The sequence below is a fragment of the Balaenoptera ricei genome, chromosome 14, assembly GCF_028023285.1.
Source record: "Balaenoptera ricei isolate mBalRic1 chromosome 14, mBalRic1.hap2, whole genome shotgun sequence".
NCBI classification, from domain to species: Eukaryota; Metazoa; Chordata; class Mammalia; order Artiodactyla; family Balaenopteridae; genus Balaenoptera; species Balaenoptera ricei.
The window spans coordinates 89993392-90017915 of NC_082652.1; the positions used below are offsets into that span (position 1 = coordinate 89993392).

The window sequence follows — 24524 nt, forward strand, 5'->3', positions numbered from 1 at the left end:
CCACCTGCTCACACACGCGCGCACACACGTCCACACACCTGCGCAACTCTCACGGCCACGTGCGCACTCACCCTCGCGCATGCGTGCGCGCACACGCAGGTGCGCTCTGTGACGTGATGACGTCTGCAGGGACGCGGCGGGGCTCTTGCTCCAGCACAGCGGAGCGTCCTTCCGAGAACGCGGCGCAGGGACCCCTTTCCTCGTGTCACTTCGAAGGGGTGACGGGCGAGGCCCGGAGGGGGTCCTCAAAGCAGAGCAGAAGGAGGAGGCGGCCGAGGGACGAACAGCGCCGGGCGGCCCCCTCCGCACACAGTAAGTGTCCCCGAGGCCCTTGTCCGCGCCGCGGACGCGCTCCCTTCACCGCGCGGGGGCCGCGGCTACTTGTCCTCCTGCAGCTCCCGCAGCGCGGCCTGGAGGAGGCGCCGCAGCTTCGCGAGCACGCGGGGCGCCGCGTCCTGGGCCCCCGGGGCCGCGCACTCGAGCACCGCCGCCCGCAGCTGCCGCCGCAGCGGGGCCGACACGGCGGGGCTGCGGCGCGGCGAGGAGAACCAGTGGCGGAGGATCTTGTCGCAGACGACCTGGGGGAGGGCGGGAGGGGGCTGTCAGCTCAGGCCCGGGGGCCTCCTGGAAGGGCCCCTCCTGGACCCTAACCCGCCCAGCGGGGAGAAGGCCACCCCGGGTGCGGTGGAAATGCCGAGGGGGAAGCTCCGGGTGACACTCAGAAAGGACTGAGGGCACCGCAGCAGAAGGTCACAGGCGGGGGCTGCTGCGTAAGGACTGGGCCCTGGGCAGGCCCGAGGCCGCCAGCCCCGCCGTCACCGCACCCCTGAGGGCGCACTTTCTTATCCATAGGTTGGTCACGGTGACAGTCATCGCCACCTGGCAGGGTTGTCCTGAGGGCCCCAGGACACGCTGGTGACAAGGGGTATGCAAACGTGATAGTACTTGAGGCTCACTGAAAAAAAGGTATATTGGAAGGGAAAGGCTGCAGACTCTTTTTGACGAGACTTTGAGATGTTTTATTTTAGGAGAAGTAAAAATTAAGCCACTGTCTCACAGCCTTTAATTCTCCTTGGGTATGAAATTCACTGAGGCTGAAGATCTCTTTAAATTCTGCATTTAAACACGCTGTCCGTTTTACAGCCTTCATGGTTTCCTCCCTGTTGGATGGAGCGCTGCATAATTAATATTTTGCTCCATTTTTCTATGTCACACTTTATATTAGACTCAATTAACAAATGCCTCAGTTTTACAGAGCTACTGTTTCTATAATTTTGACTTGTGTTTCCCAACCTCTGCAAGACTGAGGATTCTGTTTAAAAACAAATTATCTTATTTCTCTTTTGAGTTGATAATACATTTTCAGGGGCAAACATTGAAAATGTCCCAAAAGATAGGCTGTAATCTTAAGTCTCCATCCCACTCCTGACAACCAGACACTCGGCTCCTGGCTCTGAGAGGCAAGCACTCCCTTGAATGTCCTTCTGGAGAGTCTATAAATATACATGCATTTCTTTTTTCTTTTACTTTACATGGATGGGAGTATATTACACACACTGTTCTATAGCTTCCGTTCCCATTTAACAAAATATCAGGGAGAGCCTTCCAAATCAGTCCTTATAAGGATATTCCATTTGTTTTAACGGCTGTACCTCAAATGCATATCATAAGTTATTTATCTGGTTCCCTATTGATGGAAATTTAGGTTGTTCACTAACTTTTGCTATTATTAAAAATGCTGCAATACATATCTTGCACATATTTCTTTTTTATTTTGCATATGACTAAATTTCTGGAAATGAAATTTCTGGGCCAAGGGGTATGCACAGTTTTTGTTTTGATATTGCCAGATTGACCCCATAAAAGTTGTACCGAGTTACACTCTCATAGCAGCGTATGACAAGAATGCCCTCAACAACATGTGTTGTCTTTCTTTTTTGTCAGCTGTTGAATGAAAATGGTTTAATTTGTATTGCTCTTCTTATCAGTCAGGTTGAAAGTATCTGTGCTTCCTTTCCAGTGAGTGGTCAAGGTGATGTTCTTTGCCCACATTTCCATCAGATTGTTAACTTTTTTCATATTGATATGTAAATGCTCTTTATATATTAAGGACATTAGTTCCCTGCTTAGATTGGTTTCCTGGGGAGCAGACTGTAAGGTGGAGGTTTGCATGCAGGGATTTATTGAGGGGCGTTCTCAGGAACCATCTTTCCATGGAACTAAGGGAGAAGGAAAACTTCTGGTACTGGAATGGCCTACAGAGTTGTTCCTTATAGAGGCCAGGGGGCTGGGCTTTGCATTTCCCCCCTCCCCACTGACCAATCACTAGACGCTGTCCCTGGGATGTGGGGTTACCGTGAGCCAAGGACGATGCTGGGGGATGCTCTGAGTCTCAGCAGCTCTGAGTCTCAGACAGATAAGGGCTGCCTCTGTCCTCTGTGCTCCTCGTCTGTAAGAGCAGTTGCAAATATTTTGCCAATTTTCTCATTTAACCTTTAAATTTGCTCATATTTTTTGTAACTTTGTTTTGTTTTTGCCATGTGGATTTTTTTTTAAATGGTTAAATGTGTCAGTTGTTCCTCTTATAGCCTCTGAGCTTTGTTCTGTACTTAGAAAGGCCTCCGAACTCTAGGATAATACTTTAAATTCTCCCAGTTTTTTTCTGGAACATTCAGGATTCCATTTTTTAGGTGTAAGTATTTGAGCCATCTGGAGTTTAGTTTGATATAAGGAGTGAACCAGGAGTTAATGTGATCATTTGTTGTTGCCGAATACCCACTTTACCAGCACCACTCACTGTATAACCCAGCTTCCCTCCCACTGGCCTGAGAGGCTGCCTTTATAACATACTAAATGACCATATGTCATTAGGTCTACTTCTGCAATTTTAAAAAATTCTATTCCTTTGATCTGTCAATCAGCTGATGCAGGGCAGGGATTTTTTTTTTTTTTTTGAGTAAAAGTGTAAGTTAGAAAAGTAATACATACCACCGTAGAAAATTTATAAAATATAGGGCAAAAGGAAGAAAATAAATATTATCTGTAATCCTGTCATCCGTAAGTAATTGCTTTTGATGTTTTGATATCTTCTTTCCCAATCACATACTACTTAACGAAAATGAGATCATGGGTAAATACTGATTTGTAACCTGCATTTTTTCGCTTAATGAATGCTTCATATTTTCTCATATCCTTAAAGGAAGCGTAATTTCGTTTCTAGGTCTTTATTCAAAGGCAATAATCGGAAAAGGTGCACAAATGAAATTGCTCAGCTAAAGAGAATGAGTATTTCCAACAGTCATGCACCCTCCAAAGGGATGTAGAATTTTACAATCACGTTAACAATATAGACTCTTACTTATATTTCTCTGAAGCCTCACCTGTTAATTAATAGCATTTTAACAACTATTCCCAATACTTAAAAGTAAAAAATTATTATCGCTGGGTTTTAATTTGCATGTCTTTGACTAGTAAGATTAAATATTTTCCAGGTTCTCTGGCCGTCTGCATTTCAGCTCCCGTGTATCTGTCATATGTTCTTCTCTTGCCAGTTGTGTGTGTGTGTACCTCTCACCGCTTAACGGCTCTGTAAGAGCCGTTTATATACTAAGGATACAACCCTCGTCTCCAGTTATGCTGCAGAGGGCAGGTGTTAGTGTTTTCACTCTGTGGTTTGAGGTCACAGGCTGGTTGATGCTCTAGTGAAAGCATCTTGTTCCCACATCTGGAGAAGAATGGTTACGCTGCAGACCCGCCGAGGGTGTGAGCCCACGTTAAGTTGGAGAGGCTGCCAAGCCAGGGCCTTGTTCGGCCTGGTCCAGGACCGCCAGGTTAACTACACAACCGTCCAGGTCTCCCCAGGTCAGTCCTCTGTGCCGGCGTGACTCAGCCCCAGGCTCTGGCCCCATCACCAGGTGTGCACCGGGGTGATATTGGCCTTATGGGCTGGAGGGCTGTAGGGAGGAACAGACTGTGGTGGAGGTGAGACTGCGGAGTGGGCCGGATGGGAGAATGACAGAGTAGGAAGGCTGAGGCTAGAGCACAGATCAGCGGTGGTGGAGGTGCGCCCAGCTTCCCTGCCATGACCTCTTCCTGGTTGTGATCAACACCTGTGAGCCCGGCTCATCCACACCCACCTGAGGGCCTGGAGTGAGGGCCGGGAGCAGACAGCTTCTGCCGCAAGAGGGGAGATGTCTTCCCAGTGCAGGGGTCTCCAGCCCCACATCTGGGTCTCCCTCACTCTAGACCGGATCTGAGAGCTGGAAACCAGGATGGGTTCCTACTTATCACTGGTCTCCTGGATGTGGGACCCATGCACTTTCTCCCTCTATTAACCACCTGCTGGCCTAACCCCTTGCCTGTCGGATCTGTGGTGTCGCCCACCCTCTCTGGTTTGGCCAGTTTTCAGGACTGCTTTGCCCTTTTTCTAGATTTATCCTTGGTGAATCTGTCTCTGGGTGCTCATTCTGGGGGAGTGTGTGTGTAGATGCAGAAATTAGACCCAGAGAGAAGGGCTACCCAAGTCCCCATGGCTCTGGGGGACCCAGTAAAGGCTGTGCTGGGAGCACCATCCATTAGCCCCATGGGGTCACTTGGCCGACAACCTCCAGGGTAGACGACTAAGAACAAATGATCCCCATCTCCCACCATCCCTGCCCTTACTGGACACACCGAGCCCAGGTGATATGGCAAGGGTGATGACCTTCAGCTACATCACCGGGATGTCACAGTGTGGCAGGCAGAGGCACCCAGAGAGGACAGGGTCCCCCCCAGAGAGGACAGGGTCCCCCCCCAGAGAGGACAGGATCCCCCCACAAAGAGGACAGGGTCCCCCCCAAAGAGGACAGGGTCCCCCCCCAGAGAGGACAGGATCCCCCCCAAAGAGGACAGGGTCCCCCCCAGAGAGGACAGGATCCCCCCACGGAAAGGACAGGGTCCCCCCCCAGAGAGGACAGGATCCCCCCCAAAGAGGACAGGGTCCCCCCCAGAGAGGACAGGATCCCCCCATGGAAAGGACAGGGTCCCCCCCCAGAGAGGACAGGGTCCCCCCCAAAGAGGACAGGGTCCCCCCCAGAGAGGACAGGATCCCCCCAAAGAGGACAGGGTCCCCCCAAAGAGGACAGGGTCCCCCCCCAAAGAGGACAGGGTCCTCCCCCAGAGAGGACAGGATCCCCCCCAAAGAGGACAGGGTCCCCCCCAAAGAGGACAGGGTCCCCCCCCAGAGAGGACAGCAGCATTGCTCACCTGCAGGTTGCTGTTGGTTCTCTGGGCTCCACACCTGTGCACTCGCAAATCACACTTTGAAAAACAGTCAAAGAAGTTGCAGTCTTCATCTCCCGTGCAGTTCTGCTCAAGAATCTCCCTCATTTTAGGCTCAAAAAAGGCCATGTCCACGTCAATAGCCACCACCTGTAATTGAAACAGCACACGCCTCTCAAGAGGACCCCCAAGGCCGCGGCACCGAGGGAGCCCTGCGGTACCACCCCACCCCTGTGCCCCTTTGCAGGTGCAAGTGTCACAGACTTCAGGGGTCACAGAAATCTGCCAGCAGGGAAGAGGAGCCAGGTTGTGCTGGGGACATACAAGCCCCTGGCACAGACGGTATGGCAAGGCTTTAACTGCAAAAAGAACCTTTGTGGTCACTAGTGAAAGCCTAGAATGTGGAACTAACATCACTTTTCATCTTTAAAAGTTTTCTCAGATTTAAAAGTTGAATCTCTGAAATATCTTTAAAATGAATTGATTTCCCCTTCTGTTGCTTTATCACTTTGGTTTCTGACATTCAAGGCTCAGGAGTACAAAAGCTGTGAGACACAGATAATCTTTCCCTATGAATATAAGCAACAAAAGAAGACTACGTTCAAGGGACAGGTGGAGGGTGTGATGGTGAGAGTGGGGTGGGCAGTACGTAGGCCGTCTGTTTATGCTGTCTGTTACCTGAGTTGACTGGTTTCCAGCTGCGGGGAGCAGGGGGAGTGCAGGGAGTGGCAAAGCCAAAGTTCTCAAATTAGGGTCGATACATATGGACCCTGATCCAGCAGCATCAAAAACTAAGTCCCACTATCAGCGTGAAAATGTGATGAGCCCCTGGAATTTCAGATTTATCTTCCTGGCTTCAACCCAAATAGGCTTCAAAACCAGAAAAAGAATAATGTCTAAATTATGCAGATATGTTCCTCCACCACCTGAATTTTAAAAAAAAATGAGCTCAAACCTGAGAAAACCTGGACTCTGCCCAAATCAAGCAGTGTATAGCTTCAAGGTATTAAAGACTCGATGAGGTTAATGGAGGCTGTGGCATTTCACAAGCCTTCACAGGTCAACCTCAAAATATCAGCCTTCTCCCTTTGGTAGTGTCTCAAAAAAGTGTTCATTTACGTCTCAATTCTCTGCAAAGTCAGGAGGCACATTCCCAGGTTGTTGTTTCTGTTTTTTCCTTCAAGATTGATGCCAGAATGCAGTAAAGCTTCTTGGGGATTATTCAGTAAAACAGAGGAGGGAAAATACTTTATTTCAAAATATGTGGAGAATAATGAAAATAAAGAACAAGGAACTTTTCCCTATTTAAGAGCCTTGTCTAATTACTAATTCAGGCTCTGCAAACAGAAATTATCATTTTAATCAATTTTTCCTATCTTATTATTCAGACAAAAGAAAGAGCTCATTTCATTATTTATACTGGTTAATACACTAAAAATATATGAGGCTGTGCTAATGAGTCTATTGTCTTTCATAATTTATTTGGGGGGCTACAAGACCCTTCTCTTCTTTTGATAGTTCCTGGCCATCTCCCCAGCTTCCCCTGGGCCCCTGGTGGAATTTCAGCTCCCTGTTACTTCTCTCTTCCAGCTCTGATTGTTCCCTTCTCATCTCCCAGGAAGAGCCAGATTTATTTCTTAAGTTTAGTGTATGCTGTAGAATGGATTACAGCTACTGGAAGCATAACTCTATGCACCTAAAATAAGAACAGTAACAAAATGAACAGAAAAACCTGCCTGAGGTTTCTTAGATAACATCGGGAGAATCATAAAATTTTTCCTGCACAAAATTACCTAACTTGCATCATCTTCAGACATGGTCCTAGCATCAGACTAGAACGGATTGATGAGGATTATTTCATTCTCCACTGAAAAGTGTGCCTCTAGAGCAGGAAACGTCATCTGTTTGAAAAGAGCACTTTCTGGCAACAGTTTGGGAGCAAGAAGTAAAGATGTTTTCCTAGTTCTTTTGCAACCGCTGGACAGATTCTCAAGACCTGCAAGGGGGGGACCCGAGAAAGTGAATGACTGCGAGTCATCAATTCTTACACATTACCTGAAGGACAGCGCTCCTTCCCCGCTGCAATGCAGACCAAAGGGGGAACCCACCTGCTGGTCCGTCAGTTCGCTAGTTCTCACACTGAGCGCGCATCAGAATCACCTGGAGGGCTTGCTTTTAAGTTTATTTATTTATATTATTATTTTTGACTGTGTTGGGTCTTCGTTTCTGCGCGAGGGCTTTCTCTAGTTGCAGCGAGCGGGGGCCACTCTTCATCGCGGTGCGCGGGCCTCTCACCGTCGCGGCCTCTCCCGTTGCGGAGCACAGGCTCCAGACGCGCAGGCTCAGTAGTTGTGGCTCACGGGCTTAGTCGCTCCGCGGCGTGTGGGGTCTTCCCAGACCAGGGCTCGAACCCGTGTCCCCTGCATCGGCAGGCAGATTCCTAACCACTGCGCCGCCAGGGAAGCCCTGGAGGGCCTGCTTTTACCACACAGAGGGCCACAGCCCACCCGGAGCGCCAGTCCTCCTGCTGCTTCTCCACCGCGGTTCATTCTTTGTAGGCCGGCACTGCCTGGAGTGGGACATAAAACTCACCTGCCTCCTGCAGAGCCTGCAGAGGCTGACGTGTCCCCGTGGGCAGGACTTTCCCTTGTGTAAGGCACCGAAACGCCAGTTGTCCCTCTAGAAGTCTTACCCACAGAAGGGAAACTAGAACCTCTCCAGAAGAAAGTATTAGAAAAGTTGCGGGGCTTCCCTGGTGGCGCAGTGGTTGAGAATCTGCCTGTCAATGCAGCGGACACGGGTTCGAGCCCTGGTCTGGGAAGATCCCACGTGCTGCGGAGCAACTAGGCCCGTGAGCCACAATTACTGAGCCTGCGCGTCTGGAGCCTGTGCTCCGCAACAAGAGAGGCCGCGATAGTGAGAGGCCTGCGCACCGCGATGAAGAGTGAGTGGCCCCCACTTGCCGCAACTAGAGAAAGCCCTCGCACAGAAACGAAGACCCAACACAGCCATAAATAAATAAATAATAAATTAAAAAAAAAAACCAGGCATATTATTAAAAAAGAAAAAAAAAAAAGAAAAGTTGCCCATCATCCTAGAGCATGGACAGCTTGAAAACTGTCCCCCTACTGAGCCTTTGTACAAAAGCCCCCAAAGGCCGGCCTCCCTCCTCATCCTCCGAGGCTCCTCGTCTCCTGAAGACTGTTTGCTGCACAATTTGCTTGCTTTCAAAATAGCCCTAAGAAGGCGCTAAGTCGCTCTGGAGACAACAGAGCAGCCCTCAAGGAGGACAGACCGCGCCTGCTGCTGCGAGCGGCTGTCCTCCCAGTTCGGCACCGGGCAGGCGCCTCCGTTCTTTAAATTCTCTCATTCCCACTCGGAAGGTTTGGCAGGTCGAGGTTGTCCTGGCTAGAAGGTTGCATAACGCTGCAGGGTCTCCCCCGATTTCAGAACCCCCCTCGTTTAGGACCACCCGGACCCAAGCCTGCCCTCCACGGGCGAAACACACGCCGTAGCCACTCACCGTGAAGTCGCTCCTGATGGCAAAGTTCTCGGGCTTGACGTCGCAGAGGTGCAGGCGGTGCGAGAAGTCGTGCTCGAAGTGGCGGACCATGTCCAGGAAGCTGAGCGCCACGCCGCTGAGCGCGCGCGCCTGGGCCCGGCCTCCGCGGGCCGCGCCGTCCAGGGGGAAGAGGGCCCGGAGGCGGGGGCTGCCCGCGGCCAGGTGCTCCACGGCGTAGAAGTGGCCGCAGGAGCCCAGCACGGGCGGCGCGTGCGGGCTGCGGCCCCGCAGCAGGCTGAGCAGGACGAACTCCTCCTGCTGCAGCAGCGCCCACAGGCTGGCCAGCTGACCCCGCAGCCGGGGCCCCCGCCGCCCCAGGCCCAGCCGCCCCAGGCCGCCCTCGGCCAGCTCCAGGCCCAGCGCGCTCTTGACCTCCCCGGCCGCCAGCAGGAGGAGCTCTGCCTCCGGGAAGCCGGGGCCGCCGGCCTCGGGCTGGCCGTCCAGGAGGCCGAGCGGCGGGAAGCTGGAGAAGGCTTCCTCCTTGGACTTGAGGACCACGGGCCGGCCGCGCCAGTCAGCCTGCAGCACCTTCTTGCCCCGCTCGTAGTACAGGCAGCGCCGGTACCGTAGCTGTCCCGCCACGCACAGGTCCTCGCACAGGTCTCCCCCGAGTGCGCCGCCCCGGTAGTCCTGGCACTGGAAGGAAGGGGGCAGTGGGTCGCACGGCGGAGGAGCAGCACATAGACACGAGGCTGGTCCCGGCGCCCAGCACGCTCCTAGCAGCTGTGCAGAGAACCTTCACCGGAGTGAACCACGCGGCTGCCCGGGTCAGAGAGGAATGATGAAGCGAAAGGCTTGAGGGCTTCCCTGCTGGCGCAGTGGTTAAGCGTCCGCCTGCCGATGCAGGGGACACGGGTTTGAGCCCTGGTCCGGGAAGATCCCACATGCCGCGGAGCAACTAAGCCCGTGTGACACAGCTACCGAGCCTGTGCTCTAGAACCCACGAGCCACAACTACTGAAGCCCGTGTGCCACAACTTCTGAGCCCACTTGCCACAACTAGAAAAAGCCCGCACGCAGCAACGAAGACCCAACGCAGCCAAAATAAATAAATACATTTAAGTTAAAAAAAGAAAAAAGACTTGAAAGAGCGCCTCAAGTTTGCTAGTTTCTCCATCAGGCCCAGGCCCAGGTCTTAGGAAGCAGGTCTCTATTCTCCCCCACTTCCAGCTGAGGTGGGGGATGCTGGCAAAGGCCTTCTGCATCTGCGTTCAGTTTCCTTGACTATCAGTGAAAGGGCTGGGCCAGGCCCGTGGTTCCCAACTCTTGGCTTCACGTCAGGGTCACCCAGAGAGCTTTCAACCCCCAGTCAAGTACAGGTCAGCCAGACCTCGGGAGGTGGGTCCCCGGCGACCCCAGGAATGGCCCTTCCTCTAGAACCGCTCCTTGCGCCCATTGTGGTCACCGGGAAGCGGTGTGGCTGTAAGGCCAGCAGGCTCTGGGGGACTACGGGGTCTGGAGAGCCCACTGCAGGAAACAGGAGGTAGAAGAGGCCTCGTGGCTGGCAGGGCAGGCACCGGGCGCCTGCAGAAGAGGAGCCCTGCAGGGTAAATTCCAGAAGCGGGGGGTGTTCGGTTCCTGGGGGTGGTGAGGAAGGGACTCAGGGACCCTGAAATGGGGAACTTCTCCTAAACGTCAGGCTCTTGGGCCCAATGGGGGACCTGGTGACCCCACCACGACACTACAAGCATCCGTCCTAAGAATACGGTCCAGACAGGCCCTGTCCTTCAGACCTGCTAGAGGGGGAGCAGGAGATGCCAGTGTGAAACCGATTGAAAGGGAGGATTATTATTCTGTTCTTTCTTTTTTATCTCTTTCAGGAAACCTAAACCTCTGGACCCACGTTTATTAGGGTTGAGCCTATTTCCTGACTCCACCTGTTTCCCCCCAGATGCATCTTCCTCCCACGTGGGCAAAGGCAGGTCAGGTATGTAATTATATGCTGGCCAGACTCTCTGGTTGTTCCGTGCTGCTCAGCTTTATTAACCCCAAGTAGATTATATACAGCTCCTTCAAGTCAGAAAATATACCTCCAATGCTTGGATATGTGAATAATCCCCAAATCCAAAAAGCTCTGAAAACTACAAGTTTTTCCATGACTCTTTCGCCCTCATGGAGTGTCAAATCTGACTGAAAAGATGAGAGCCTATTTATGGTCTGAATGTATTTGACCTGTGACTTTGCATATACTTTGCTGCAGAGTTATTAATCAGCTGGATTTGTTTGATTACTGGTGCTGCCTCATATGCAAAATAGAAAGTATATATATGCTGCATATTATCTAACACCCAAAACAGTGTGAATTCCAAAACAGGCCTGGCCACAGAGCATTGGATAAGGGATTGTGGATCTTTATAAATACTCTCAGTGACTTGTTCAAAGCATATGACCAAAACACTTATTAAAAAGATATACTCCCTGTTCTTGAAAGAAGTATCTGGATTTCAGGGACCGTTTCAGGCAGTAACTGGACAACAGCCCAAAAGGACCAAGACAAGCCCAGCTTCCTGCTGAGGGGCTCCCGCAAGCTGCTTCTCCTTTGCCACATTAGATCTCGGCACCGCACCGTATTGGGTGGTGGGGATGTCACGCTTGCCAAACCCAAAGATGCACGCGATGGAGTCCCGATCTTGGAGTCTGGGAGTGCCCCCTGTTTGCCTGGGGCTGGCTTTTTGTCTTTGGAAAACAGGCAACCATAATGCAGCTGTATTAATAAACACCCATGAAACTGTTTTAAATACACTTGATGCTGTGTACATCTTGCAATTTAACTTAACACCATTTTGGTCAAATGCCATCCTTTTACTTTTCATCCTGGTACCTCTTTCCAAGGCATGGGGTCATGAGGAGCATCAAAGGGATAAGGACCCTCTGAGTGACTCTCTTTGCTTGGAGTTGCTTCCATATCATGGTGCCTCGGAAGAAAGCATCAGCTGATTCTGGTTCCTCTGAGACCTTTCAGGATAATCTTAGAGGTAAGGTGGGAATGAAAGGTTTAAATGATTGAGACTCCCAAGAGTAAAAAAAGATGTGAATGACGGAAGTAATGTGGGGTGTTCATTTTACTTGCTGCAGCTTTGTCCTATTTCATCTGGTATTTACAGAGTTTCACATCTCTGTAATAAGCCTGATAAGAAAAGGCAACATTTCTTTCTTTTTTTAAAAAAATAAATTTATTTATTTTTGGCTGCGTTGGGTCTTTGTTGCTGCGCACGGGCTTTCTCTAGTTGCGGCGAGCGGGGGCTACTCTTCGTTGCGGTGCGCAGGCTTCTCATTGCGGTGGCTTCTCTTGTTGTGGAGCATGGGCTCTAGGCGCGCGGACTTCAGTAGTTGTGGTGCATGGGCTTCAGTAGCTGTGGCTCGCGGGCTCTAGAGCACAGGCTCAGTAGTTGTGGCGCACGGGCTTAGTTGCTCCGTGGCATGCGGGCTCTTCCCGGACCAGGGCTCGAACCCATGTCCCCTGCACTGGCAGGTGGATTCTTAACCACTGCGCCACCAGGGAAGCCCAACATTTATTTCTTGATTGCCTTATAAAGCCCCTAAACCCTTTGAGTATATCCAAAATGGTTTAATTCAATTCCATAATCCTTTTTAGAGTGTCGTCAAATTTGTAGTTTAATCAAAGGTGTTTTTGTATGAAGGACAGAACAGAACTGGAAAAGAAAGAAAAGCAAGTGGTACAATCGAGTTTGGTAGGAGGAGGTGGGTCCTGAGCTGCGAGCTTCAGAATCCTGCTGTGCTGGGCAGAAGGGAGAGGGGAGGCTGAGGAGAGACGTGGGGAGGGCAAGATAGGAGCGTGGGCCCTGGCTGGGCCACAGCACGAGAGCGGGCAGTGCTGAGGGTGTCAGCTGTGACTGCCCAGGGCCTTCACTCTCCTCATCTGGAACTGCGGCCGAAATTGTCACTGGCCATGAGAGACACCTGTGGGCCCAGAAGCCCACTCCACACCCCCGGGGGCGGGGAGTGGCCGTGGGCAAGCTGCCTCGGGCCCACGCAGCCACCTTCCAGCTAACAGTGCCGTGTGTGAGCTGAGCCACGATGCGGCTACAGGTGCCCGGCTCAGGCGTCACAGAGCAAGGTGCCTGCCTTTCAGACTCCTCAGATGACAGTGGAGTGTAAGCAAGAAAGGCACGTGGCCAGGCCTGGCTTTGGGGCCAACTGGGTTTGCCTCTGGGCTCAGCCTCTTGCTGGCCTGTGGCTTGTTTCCAAGTCTGTAACAGGGGATGATGACACTGTGTCGTGGGAGACCTGTAAAGGTCAACCAAGGTCATGGGTGCAGAGGACCTGGTGGCCTCTGAATTCTAGTTCCCTCCAGCCCTGGTCATTAGAAGGCAGGGGGCCGGGGAGGCTTCCTCCTGGAGAGATGCACCCGAGCTCAGTTTTGAACGATGAATTGCGAGTCTGCCTAGCGGACCAGGAGGGAGAGGGCAGGGAATGACCTGCCGAGGAACCCACAGATGCAAAGTCGCTCGAGCGTTCAGAGAACCCGACAGTTCAGGGGAGCAGAGGGCAGGGTTAGAGCAAGTGCCAGTGCGGCAGGGACTGGGCATCCTGCCAAAAGCGCCACTTGCTGTGTCTCCACCTGACAGAATGCTCCCCCCTGCAAGGGTCCGACGCACCTTCCCTGGGAGGCCGCCCCACCTGCCAGTGGGAATTCTTGTCTCCTCTGCCCCAGGTTCCATTAAATAACCCCCGTGAGCCACCGCACCATCCCCTGCCCCCGCTGGCTCCCCACAGCATGGTGTTTTCTACGAAACTGTACCGCGTCGATGAAATCGAATTCAAATCGAACCCATACGAGATTTGCCCCTGCAAATTTAGAAGGCAGTTCCAAACAGGGGTTGCAAGGAAATTTGGCATGTAGTCTGCTGATTTTGGCGGGGAACATTACCTTTGGCCATTTTTCTGAAGGTCAGCACGTTGAGGTATAGGCATGCCTCCAGACGGCTGGCAGCTTGTGGGGAAGCTACAGATCAGGAAGGGCGGGCGGTGGGGCTGGGCGCCCAGAGCCCTGCCGGGCCACCGGCTACTGGAGGTGTTGTCCTAGGTTTCTGACCTAACTTTCCGTGCCCCGGCTACCTCGTTTGTCATGGGAGATGGCTTACACGAAAGCAAAGTGTACGCAAGGGCAGTTAGTGCAGAGCTGCTCTTCGTCGTCACCCTTTGTGATGAGGCCTTTTTGTCATGTCAGTCCCTACTCTTCTGATACAGAATGTAAAATTCATCCACTGTGGCTCTTCCGGTTACCAGAGCTCCAGTGAGTTCTGTGGGAGCTTTTTGCATGCCTGTGCTTGCTAAACTCAGAGAAAGACTTAGCTCGGCTTTTAAAAACCAGTAAATTTACAGATTACAAGTTTACAAGCTAATTAAACAGTGTCATCATGGTAGAGACAAGAGTGAAATTACCTTATTAGCAGCATGTCCTATTGAGGTAGCTCATCTTTTTAAACTCAATAGAAGTAATGTACTTTTAACTCCATTTTAAAAAAATCACTTTCCTCTGGATATGAGGAGGCCCTAACTGCCATCTTGAACAGGTACATTTCTGTACCCAAATGTGTTTGCATACAAAATCCACAGGTATCAGATTTTAAGGTAAGCTGGGAAAAAACCAAGTTAATAAAGTCTCATTGTAGTTAACTGGCTTTTTTTAAAATTGATGAAACAGCGAATTCATATTTCTTATAGGTTGTGTGCAAACGTGCAAACGCACACTCCCAGCAGCCCCAGTTCTTGTAGAAAGCGTTCTCAGTGGTGGTTCCTTAGAACCTCCCTCTCTGGCTTGTATCTCGGTTCTCAGGCAAAAACAAAACCTGTCCTCTCTAGTCTGGGAAACCGGTGACAGGGTCTCAGAGGTCATGCCCAAGGGCTGGGTTTTCTTTTGTGTGTTTGTTTTTGTTTTTAAGGAGAATTAAGTTCCTATGCGGTTAGCAGCCCTCATATCTCACGATGGAATTCCTTCACGGAGCAGTTACGCTGTGCATTGCAGAATCTCAGAGCAATTAGCCAGGCCACTCTGCAACCCCTCTTGACCCCTGGACAGCTTAGAAGATAGACATTACAAACGTGGCCAAAGCACTCAGGAAAGTAGAGTCATTCCCTGCTATAATGTCTCTCTGGGTATGTGCCCTGGATGCTGTAGTCCCGCTGGGACCTTGGGTTTCTATCAGAGCAAAGAAAGATAAGCCTGCCCTGTTAAAAAGAAATTCCAGATGTAGGCAACTAAATTGAGTCACATCAAGATCTAACTAGCCGGGAGGGACGCAAACCTTCTGAATAACAGAGAGTCTGTGGGAATCTTTTTGAGATGCTTTGAAAGTGATGCGCTATGGAAGGGTTCAGTATGCCCAGTTGTTACTTATGGTTTTCAGTATTGGAGGAGCCAGTTCTGTCACAGGGTCTCTACTACCAGAGTCACATCCTGGCTCCACGACACAGTAACCGTGCGAATCGGGACAAGTTACTCCACCTCTCTGGGGCTTGGTTTCACCATCTGTGAAATGGGAGGAATAAAAGTACGTACCCCCCAGAGGCTGCGATTAGATGCATTAATACGTGTAAAACTACTTAGTACAGAGCCCGCCCCGAGTGAGCCTCAGCGGGCACCCGCAGCACACGGCCCCGCCGCCCTGGGAGGCGCTCTGCCTGCAGAACCAGAAGCCGGGCCTGTGAACAGTCAGACCCAACGCTAGTCAGCCTGGCACAGCCTGCTGACACGGTTCCCTGGGAAAGTGGGGCTCTGGAAACCTCACAGAGATGTCTTGATTACGGGGTGAGCTGAAAAGCCGCAGGAAAAAGGAGGGCTGCCGTCTGCCCAGAAAATTCTGAAGCTGGAAGACCTGGGCTCGACTCTGGAACCAATCCAGCTGGCTCTTCCAACACTGTCTCTTGAGACTGGAGTGTGGTGGGCCCCCTCCAGAGGTGCGGTGAGGCTCGGGGGGGGGGCACCAGCACCCATGACTCCCCGCTCCTAACCAGCCCCTCAGCTTCACCCTCAGACTCCTCCATGGGCCAGCAGTGTTCACCTGCCTGGCATGAGGGCCCGGGAACGTGCTCAGAGGTTCACAACTCCGTTGGCTCCGCCCAAGGGAAAGGGGTTCCCTCTGGCTCAGCTGCAGCTATTCCTTCTGCGCTCTGGGATTCAGAGTGAAAGCTAATGAGAGTCTGGAGGCCAGTCAGAAAAATAACAGCCAGTTTTATTATTAAGGATAAAAGCCAGGCAGAATGAATTGAAAGGACCGGCAGAGCTGAGAGACAGAGGCTCGATTCAGTCCTGGGAGGCCACAGTGCCACAATGCCAGCCTCTGCGTGGCCGCCAGGGCCCGGCAGAGTCTGGGATGTGGAGACTGGGGTCCTATTCAAACCTCAGTCTAGTTCACAGTGTCCTGGGTGAAAGGGAGCCACGGTGCTGTGTGGGGTTCCCGCCAGCAAATCCAGAATGGAGAGGGTAGAGAGGGAAAGTCAGGTCCTGAGCAGAGCGTGAGAAACGGCAGCCTCAACGGGGGCCTCCAAATGATGCTCCCCCCAAAATCAGGTCATTGAGAACCAGTCAGGTGAACTTCAGACAGACAGACAGACATGGTATTTCAGATTGTTCTTTTGGCAACAGGGAAGATTGGCTGCCACAGGAGATATGTTGGTTCAGCCTCCAAACAGAATTGGTTTTAATTTATGAGCTGGAATGCTGGGAAAGTTATGATTAGCAATGACTTAAGTTATACTAGGCTATTTAATTTCCATTAGGCCTTCTCTCACCAAAGGTAAAGAAATGAAAAATAGTGTTTGTTTTTTATTTTAATCTAAAAGACTATCATTTTTGGTACATGGATATTCATCCTGGCCCAGGTATTCATTTTTCACTATAATTAGTCAATCAGTCTCCCCAAAACAGAGGGAAAAAAATCTTTATCAGTGAAAGGAATTTTTAGAGGAGTTATTGAGAAAAATCAATGAGCTCTTGTAACTTAAAGAAAACTTGATAGAACGTCAGTGTAACAATGAACAGATAAATGGATAGATTATTGATAGATAGGATGGAGGGAATCGATGAGTATCTCACCAACGCTATGATCAATTCATGAGGACACGTCAGACGTAATTAGGAAAAATGATTTGGTTTAGCTTGTCCATTTCACCTCATTCCTTTAGTTTTTCCCATCTCACTTTAAAAAAAAATCATTTAGTTGAAAGCCTTTATGCTACCACGTTTTGAAAACCTACAATCTCAAAAGGCTCACCCAGATGCAAGCAATTGGACTGAAAACTTCCCATGCGTTTCTTGAAGGGCTCTTAGAAAATAGATCATTTTTCACACCAAATACTTACATGTCAGTATTTTAGGAAGTGAACACTCAATCAATGTAACAATAGTTGCCGTTACCTTCACCTTTCTTGGCCTTCCTTTTAGGGATTCCTACCTTTAAACAAGTCTCCTAATGCGCATCAGCTTCCGAACCAAACAGACCAAAGAGCAGCCAGCGTTCGGAATCAACTAATGAGCCTCTGGGGCCCAGAGCGCGCAGCAGCAGCCTGCAAACCCAGGCGTTTCTTTCTCTCCCTAATTGCCGGGCTCAGCTATGGAGACCCCCGGCCCTCCCCTGTCCGGAGACCCCGCTCGGACCCCAGGGTCCGACCGCCTCCCTCGCGCTCCACTCGTCTGAACGCGCTCTGTCTTGGGTCCCGCAGACCGCGCCGGGGAGAGCCGCGGCTCTGGGGCGCAGCGGGGCGGGGGCCCTACGAGCCGTCTGCACGGGGCTCGGCGAGGTGCAGCCCAGGCTGGACTCGCCGAACAGGGGCCGAGCGACCGAACGGCGAGTCCAGGGGCAGGGGCGTGGTCTCCCCGACCCGAGCCCTCAGCGGCCCGCGCCCCGAGCCCCGCTGTCCGAGTCGGGAGACTGGGAGCAGACCCGAACACTTGCTTTAGGAGCGCGGGCTGGGGGCGGCGGGAGAGCAGTCGGGCAGGAAGACTCTCTTGGGACAAAGGACCAATTTGGGCGAAACGGGGGGAGACATCCCCGCCCGCGCACGGAGGACTCCCGGACAGAGTCCCACACTGGAGACCGCATCCCACGCACCGTGTCCGGGCCCCCTCCCCTCGGCCCACGGCCGTGCCCGAGTCCCCGGCTCCCGGGGCCCGCGGAGGGTGTCCCAGCCCTGCCCCCGGGGCGCGCGGCGCGGGGCAGTGCGGCGGCGGCGGCGGCGGCACCTACCAGCGCGGTCAGGATGCGCCGGCTCTTCTCGTCGGTGCAGCGCTCGGAGAGGACGCCCGGGTGCGCGCGGAGCAGCAGCGCGGCCGCCAGCACCCAACCCGCGGTCCACGCGACGCAGACCAGCAGCGCGCCCCGCCCGCACCGCCCGGGCCGGCCCCGCGAGCCCGCCGCCCGCGCCCGCGCCCGCGCCATGGCCCGCCCGCCCGGCGCCCAGCGCCCCGCGCTCGCTTCTGGGCTCGGCGGCCCGGCGGGGGAGGGGCGCGGGGGAGAGGCAGCGCGGGCGGAGGGGAGGGGGCGCGGGGGAGAGGCAGCGCGGGCGCCCGGCCCGTCCTGGGGGGCGGGGAAGAGGTGGGGGTGTCCCGCGGCAACAACCCGCGCCCGCCCGAGCAGGCGGGGTTCAGTGGGTGTCCGCGCGCGGGACGCCCTGCTCCGCCCGCCGCACCCCGCCACCGTTTGCACTTTTTTTTGCACCTTTTCCCCAAGAAGACCAGCTCCTTCCTGGTACCGACTCTGCGTAGATTCAGGCTCGCCCCGGTTTAGACTCCTGGCTCCCCTGAAGACAAGCTCTCGCCCCTTCTCCGGGCGGCTGCTCGGCGCCCTGCACTCTCTTTTACAGACCCCCGCCCCTCGGACCCCTGGGCGCCCTCGGCTGCAGCCCTGCCCCCCATCCCCCCACTTGGGTCTCCTCCGAGCGCTTCCCGGGGTGAGATCCTGAGTCGGGGGTCCGGGACCGTCTGGGAATGTCGTGGCGGCCCCCGCCCGCCCTTCCCAGGCAGCTCCTGAATCCCACCGCCGTCTCCCAGGCTGCCAAAAACTCCAGGGCGTCCTTGCCAGGGGTAGAAAAGCGCCGCACTCTCTGAACGTCTCCCTTCCCCCTGGCGAGGAGAAATGGTTCACTGAATGTATCTAACCCTGTGTTTCTGTGTATTTGCAACGTTCTCTGGGGAGCAGGCTTCCATGTTCCGTCGCAGTCATCGTATGAGGTCGGCAGGAGCCCCGGCCTTCAGAGCTGCCCCTGGTTCTTTCCAGCCCTCCCCGACCCCACCCCAGCTGCCCTCCGCTCCCTAAAAGCATTTCTCCCCTAAACGGAGAGCCAGGGCGGGGGAACTGTCACAGCTGAAGGCCTCTGAAAGCTGCCCTGCCCCAGAGGCTCCTGCGTTCACTCAACAAAAGCCTATTCAAGGCCTGTTGTACAGCCAGCCCATCCCAGTAGGTCAGGCCCTACCTGACCGCCCTGCACCTAAATTTCACATATTCCCACCCTCCACCCCCAGTGAGGGGATAACAGGAATTACTCTCGCCCCGATGGAACATCCTGTAATCATCCCTGAGGAACTGGCTTCTTAACCTTGTCTATTCTGCAACTTGCTGGTTTAGCTTTCAGTTTCGTGGCCCACTGGTGAAGTTCTCCAGGAATTATGAAGCATCCAATTAACAAATGCTCAGCCCTCAGGAACACTTCGGGTACACCGCAGCTATTCCCTAATGCAACAGACACTTGGGCTTTGGGGATCACTTGGCTGGTAACAGTAGTGCCTGTTCGAGTTCCTTCTGTGTGACCGTTTCTCCCACCTCCACCCTACCCGCCCCCCCCCCCCCCCAGGGCACACCCCACCATAAGAACCACGTGGGAATATTTCCCTAGGCTGGCTGTAGGAAAACTTGGTCTCTTCTTTTAAAATATTGCAGTTGTGGAGTAAAGGAGGCATCCTAGGACGCTGCTCTAAAATCTTGGCTTGATGGTGTAAAGCTGATTCCCTGTCCCAAGAATTTTATTGGGAGGGGGCGGGAATAGGAAGAGGAATAAGATACAAAAGTGGTAACACTTCTCCTTTAAAACCTAGGCGTGAAAACAACAGGGGAAAAGCAGAGCATGAAAGCAAAATTAATATTAGGATTTGCAAGGTAAGTTCTACTTTCGTAAGTTTTAAAAATACGTTATTAATAATACTTCTTTTGGCATTTTTATAAAGAAAAGTATACCAAAGAAAATGATAATCCCACAGTAAAGAGATCCTTTAAGCATTCAGCATATTTTAAATTGAAATATAGTTGACATACATGAGCATCATTTTAATACAGAAGATATCGTACTCTCTAGAGCCAAAACAAAACGCTTAGAATGCAGAACTTACGCCGGCTGCCACCCTCTTGTGCAGTTTGTACGCTGCACAAAGCCATGGAGGGGTGGATGGGGCTGAAGTCCACCAGAGCCCAGGCCACCAGGCCCTTTTCCTGGGGGCCCCATCCGACCAGAGGGGATGCCTTTTTAAATGACCTGTGCAAAGGGGGCTTTTTTGGGGATTCGCATGACAGTGCCTTACAGGCCAGCTGTACCCTTGGTACTAGATATTCCCCTAGAGCAGCAAACAACTAAACAGATAATTACATTAGCAATAAAACGTGAAGCTTTGGCTTAACAAGCAAGGTAAAATGAGTCTGGTCTCATCTCCCAGGAGCCCCGCGTGCTGGTAGCACCAGCGCGTAATTCCCGGTGACTGGCAGCCTTGGCGGGGCCTGGCAGGGAGCCTGCGGGTCAGGATTAGGGGACAGGCGGAGCTGGGGGGGTGGCTTGGCTCAGTGCAGGCTTCACATGGAGTTGATCTGAAGAGTCTTTGACTCCTTCAAAACACTGTATGAAATCCAAGAACCACTTTTCCCCGCTCCCTTACCCAGACTGTGAACACTGAAGTCATAACACTAGAAATGGCTTGAGGGCAGTGATCCAGCCAAGCATACTCTGGTCACACAGATATTCACAAGGTGGTTTTCCTTTGTCTTGAAGGAGATGGAGACGTGTCTCTTTATAACCACACGAGGCAAAAAGTCCTCTGAGCCGGTGAAAGGGGCCCGGGGTTCCAGGGCCCAGTGCCCACACTCAGGCACCACCACAGCCAAGCAGAGCGAGTGTACTAACCAGGGTGTGTCTGCTTTAACTAAGCACTTAGACTAAACTGTATTTGTTCACTTACTTCTTCCATCAGACCAGAGGCTACTTGAGGGTAAGGACTGCATCTCCCAGCACCTAATCTGGTACCTGAATCAAAGGAGGTCCTTAAAGACCTGCTAAAGAAATGAGTGGAATATGTATCCTAGCTTTTCCTCTGAAAGATCAGAAAACTTCGAGCACCCTGGAATTTTTCTTGAGAAAGTGCTTTTAACACATAAATATTTCTCTCTGATTTCCTCAGGCTCAGTGGAGCAATCCAGACACGTCACAGGGTTAGGAATACGTTTGAACATATCCTTTGGATTCTGAACTCATCTACTGGCAGTTGAACTTGTCACTGAGAACAGAATATGAATATTTTGCTTATAGGCCTTTCTTGGAAGAAAAGGTAAAATTCTATAGTTTCGACTCTGATTATATTAGACAAATAGGTTTATTAGTGCTCAATTCTACTACATTTCTGTGATCTCATAAAAGTATTTTTCTTCCTGAAAGGACTTTGACAACAACAAATATCCCTGTGTTTGTATAGTACTTGGTATATTCCCAGACATTAGCTCATACAATTCGCCTAGCAACCTGGTAGGGTGGATTGAGTGAATGTTGTTATCTAATATTTCATAGAAAAGGGTAATGGCCTTTTTCTTTTTTTTACTATCATCTGTTAGTGGGAGTGACAGGGTTAGAGGCTGACTCACCTGCTTCTAGGTGTGATATTCTAACGCCTGTTTCCGTGTCGGAGTTGCCCCCCTTAGAAGTGAGCGGGTGAAGTGTTCTGTGCATCTCACAATCATTTATTGACGTATCCTGCCTCAGGCCAAGAAAGTTTCAAACATTTATCAGCTTTACCAGTCATTTGCAAAATTACAGTTGAAATAGGATTTTAGCTCATGCCCAGCTTTGCCACGGTCTCTCTGGCCCTCTCCCAGCAGCGGCGACCACATTTGCACAAGGGTCAAAGTGCAGGAAAGGGGAGGCCACCTTTCAGAAGGGGGCAAGTTTCCGATCACCTGCGGGGTTGCGGGGTGAGGGAGGATAAGCCTGAAAATGAGAGCCAGCCAGACTTCCCTCCCCACTCAAAACCATCTCCCCTCAAACTCATCCCACACTTCAGCAAGCTCAGCTACTCCATGCTTTACTTTATCCAGATACTTACCTTGCTTTCCTCCGAAGCGAGACCAGCCTGTTTTAAAATGAGAGTTTTGTTTGGAAAGGAAGAAGTTACTTCGTTGTGTGGGACCAGCCTCGGGGTGGGGATGGGAGATCTGGGTGTAGGTCTCACTGGGAGCCCTTTGTAACCGGAAGCCTGGGTTCCAAGAGCTGAGGAGACAAGAGCTTAGAATGGTTAGCAGAAAAGTGGGGCTTCTCTCGCAGTTTTGCCTAGACTCCCAAAATCATCTAGTTCATAAAGACCAATAACTGTTTTACCCTGATTCGGGAGAATTAAGAATAGGTGAAGGATACGGGCAAAAATGTAGTGTTGGGATTTCCTTTCCAGCACAGTTGCCAACAGCAACAGCTGGAAGTTGCCTCAGTGTGTGTCCCAGGGGTTGGGTTGATCAATGGTAGTGATCCACCGGTGGAACCATGCGTACTGTCACCAGAGGCTGGACATGAAGCCTGTGTTGATAGGAAAGGTGTTATTGGAGAAATGGTCCTTTTTCCTGGCCCTGCACCATCCCTTCTCAGTGCACACCCCACGTCTTCTTAGGGAATCACACCTCTCACGCTCCGTCCTGCGGTTTGTCCCGAAATGCAGGGGTGGTGAGGGCTTGTGAGAAAGCCCACTGAAGAGAACAGAGAGACAAGCTCCCAACCGCAGGGTTGGTCCGGGGCTCCCAGCAGACCAGCGGGACGGAAGGGACTCACTTCTCAGCTTTGTTGGAACCGTTGGGAAAGAGGAGGCTTCTTCCCCCTGAGGATGCCAATGCCGGGCTCTGAGGGTGCGGGGGCCAGAGGGCCATCGCACGAGGATCTGCTGGAGGTTGAGACCAACCTCGAGGAAGGAGGGGATGGGGAGCAGGATTCCTCAGGACTTCATGTGAGCGTCTGAATTTTTAATTACCCAGTGGATAGATTCCCTTTGTGGCTGAAGCCAATTTGGCTTGGGTTTCTGACATTTACAATGGACAGAGTCTTGGTCAGTAGACATTCATGATACGTCATGGAGTGAAAAGGCAGGTTTCAAAACATTATGTTCCGTCTTAGTTTTTAAAAGCATACCATATACTTATTTATAGACACAAAAATTCTTGGAAAGAGACATCACAATGTATGTTATCTCTAGCTGGAGGAATGACAAGTGATTTTTCTTTTCTTCTGTTAATTTTCTAATTTTATGTAAGACAAGCATGCCTTATTTGTGTAATGAAAACATTTTTATTTAAGGAGATGAATTACAGGAAGAGAAGCAGACATCAGGGCTCTGGGATCAGTAGCTTCTAGTCTCAAGAGCTGCTGTGATGCTGGACGTCTGAGAGGTGCAGCCCTTGGCCATCCTGAACCACTTTGTAAGGGCTAGTTCGTCTTCTGTGACCTCTCAGCCTTGTTCCTTTTTCTGTAATAATGCTTACCGTGGTGGGAGTTCATTCATTCATTCATTCACTCTGTAAGCGCCGCTACTCTAGTGTTAAAGACGTCAAGATGAATGACACAGGGTCTCAGTCCTCCTTTGCCGGGAGCACATACTCTACAGCATGGAATTCTCTGCAACAGGATCTGCTGCATCTCTGCTCCTCTCTGTTCCTTCCTGACCCCCCGGGCCCTCTGAGGGACTCTGACAAAGGACAGGTCTGGGGCTGCTGTTGCCAAACCTCTGCTGGACCCAGGACCACCTGCTAGGCCTTGCGCTGCACGTGCACACGGGGATCCCGCCAGGACTGGAGTGGGAGCCCCAGGGGGGGAGGGGCTGTGGGCCAGGCCATGGGCTGATAGAGGTTCTTTTCTCTTTCATCCTCGTCATCTTCCAGGAGCCAGAGAAAGCCTCTCACCATCTGCCCGAAACTCAGGAACGGCTCCTGCCCTTCCCAACTCCTGCCTGGAAGATGAAGGGATACAATTTCCTCCTTCCTAAGGGGAGGGAGACTCCTAGATCAGAGACCCTGCACACCTTAGGTTTTCAGATTGCTGGGCTATGGTCGTCTTCAGTGTTTTTTAACAGATTTATTGAGGCATGTTTTACATACATGAAATTTCCTCCATTTTAGGTGTACAGTTCAGTGATTTTCAGTAAATTTACGGGGGCTGTGCAACCACTCACACCATCCAGTTTGGGAACATTTCTGTCACCCCAGAAAGATCTGTCTCGGGCACCCATTTGCATTTGCTCCCTCTTCCCACCCCCAGCCCCAGGCAACCACTGATCTGTCTCTGTAGGATTGCTTCTCTTTGGACATGTCATCTAAATAGAATCATACAATAGTTGTCTTTTGCTTCTGGCTTCTTTCACTCAATTTAATGTTTTTGAGGTTCATCCGTGTGGTAAGAGTATCAATCCTTCATTCCTTTTGTATTACTGGCTGGTATTCTATCGTATGGGTAAGTCA

The 24524-nt window shown here is 51.8% G+C and overlaps 1 protein-coding gene across 1 annotated transcript; it reads right to left on the reverse strand.

The window, feature by feature from the left end:
* Nucleotides 1-113: 113 nt before the first annotated feature.
* On the reverse strand, nt 114-18221 carry DIPK1C (divergent protein kinase domain 1C). Its single transcript, XM_059894846.1, has 4 exons — nt 18030-18221; nt 8783-9457; nt 5245-5409; nt 114-578 (listed from the first exon to the last, which is right to left on the reverse strand). The coding sequence occupies exons 1-4, from the start codon at nt 18219-18221 to the stop codon at nt 378-380; spliced, it is 1233 nt and encodes a 410-aa protein (XP_059750829.1). The 3' UTR covers nt 114-377.
* Between the last annotated feature and the right edge of the window lie 6303 nt (nt 18222-24524).

Bases quoted from the DNA above. Each gene is read 5' to 3' on its own strand.
- DIPK1C (XM_059894846.1), bottom strand. From the start codon at position 18,221: ATGGCGCGGGCGCGGGCGCGGGCGGCGGGCTCGCGGGGCCGGCCCGGG. The intron at 9,458-18,029 runs GTAGGTGCCGCC...CCTTCCTTCCAG, and splicing joins GGCGCATCCTGACCGCGCTG to TGCCAGGACTACCGGGGCGG. The intron at 5,410-8,782 runs GTGAGTGGCTAC...TTTCAATTACAG, and splicing joins CCATCAGGAGCGACTTCACG to GTGGTGGCTATTGACGTGGA.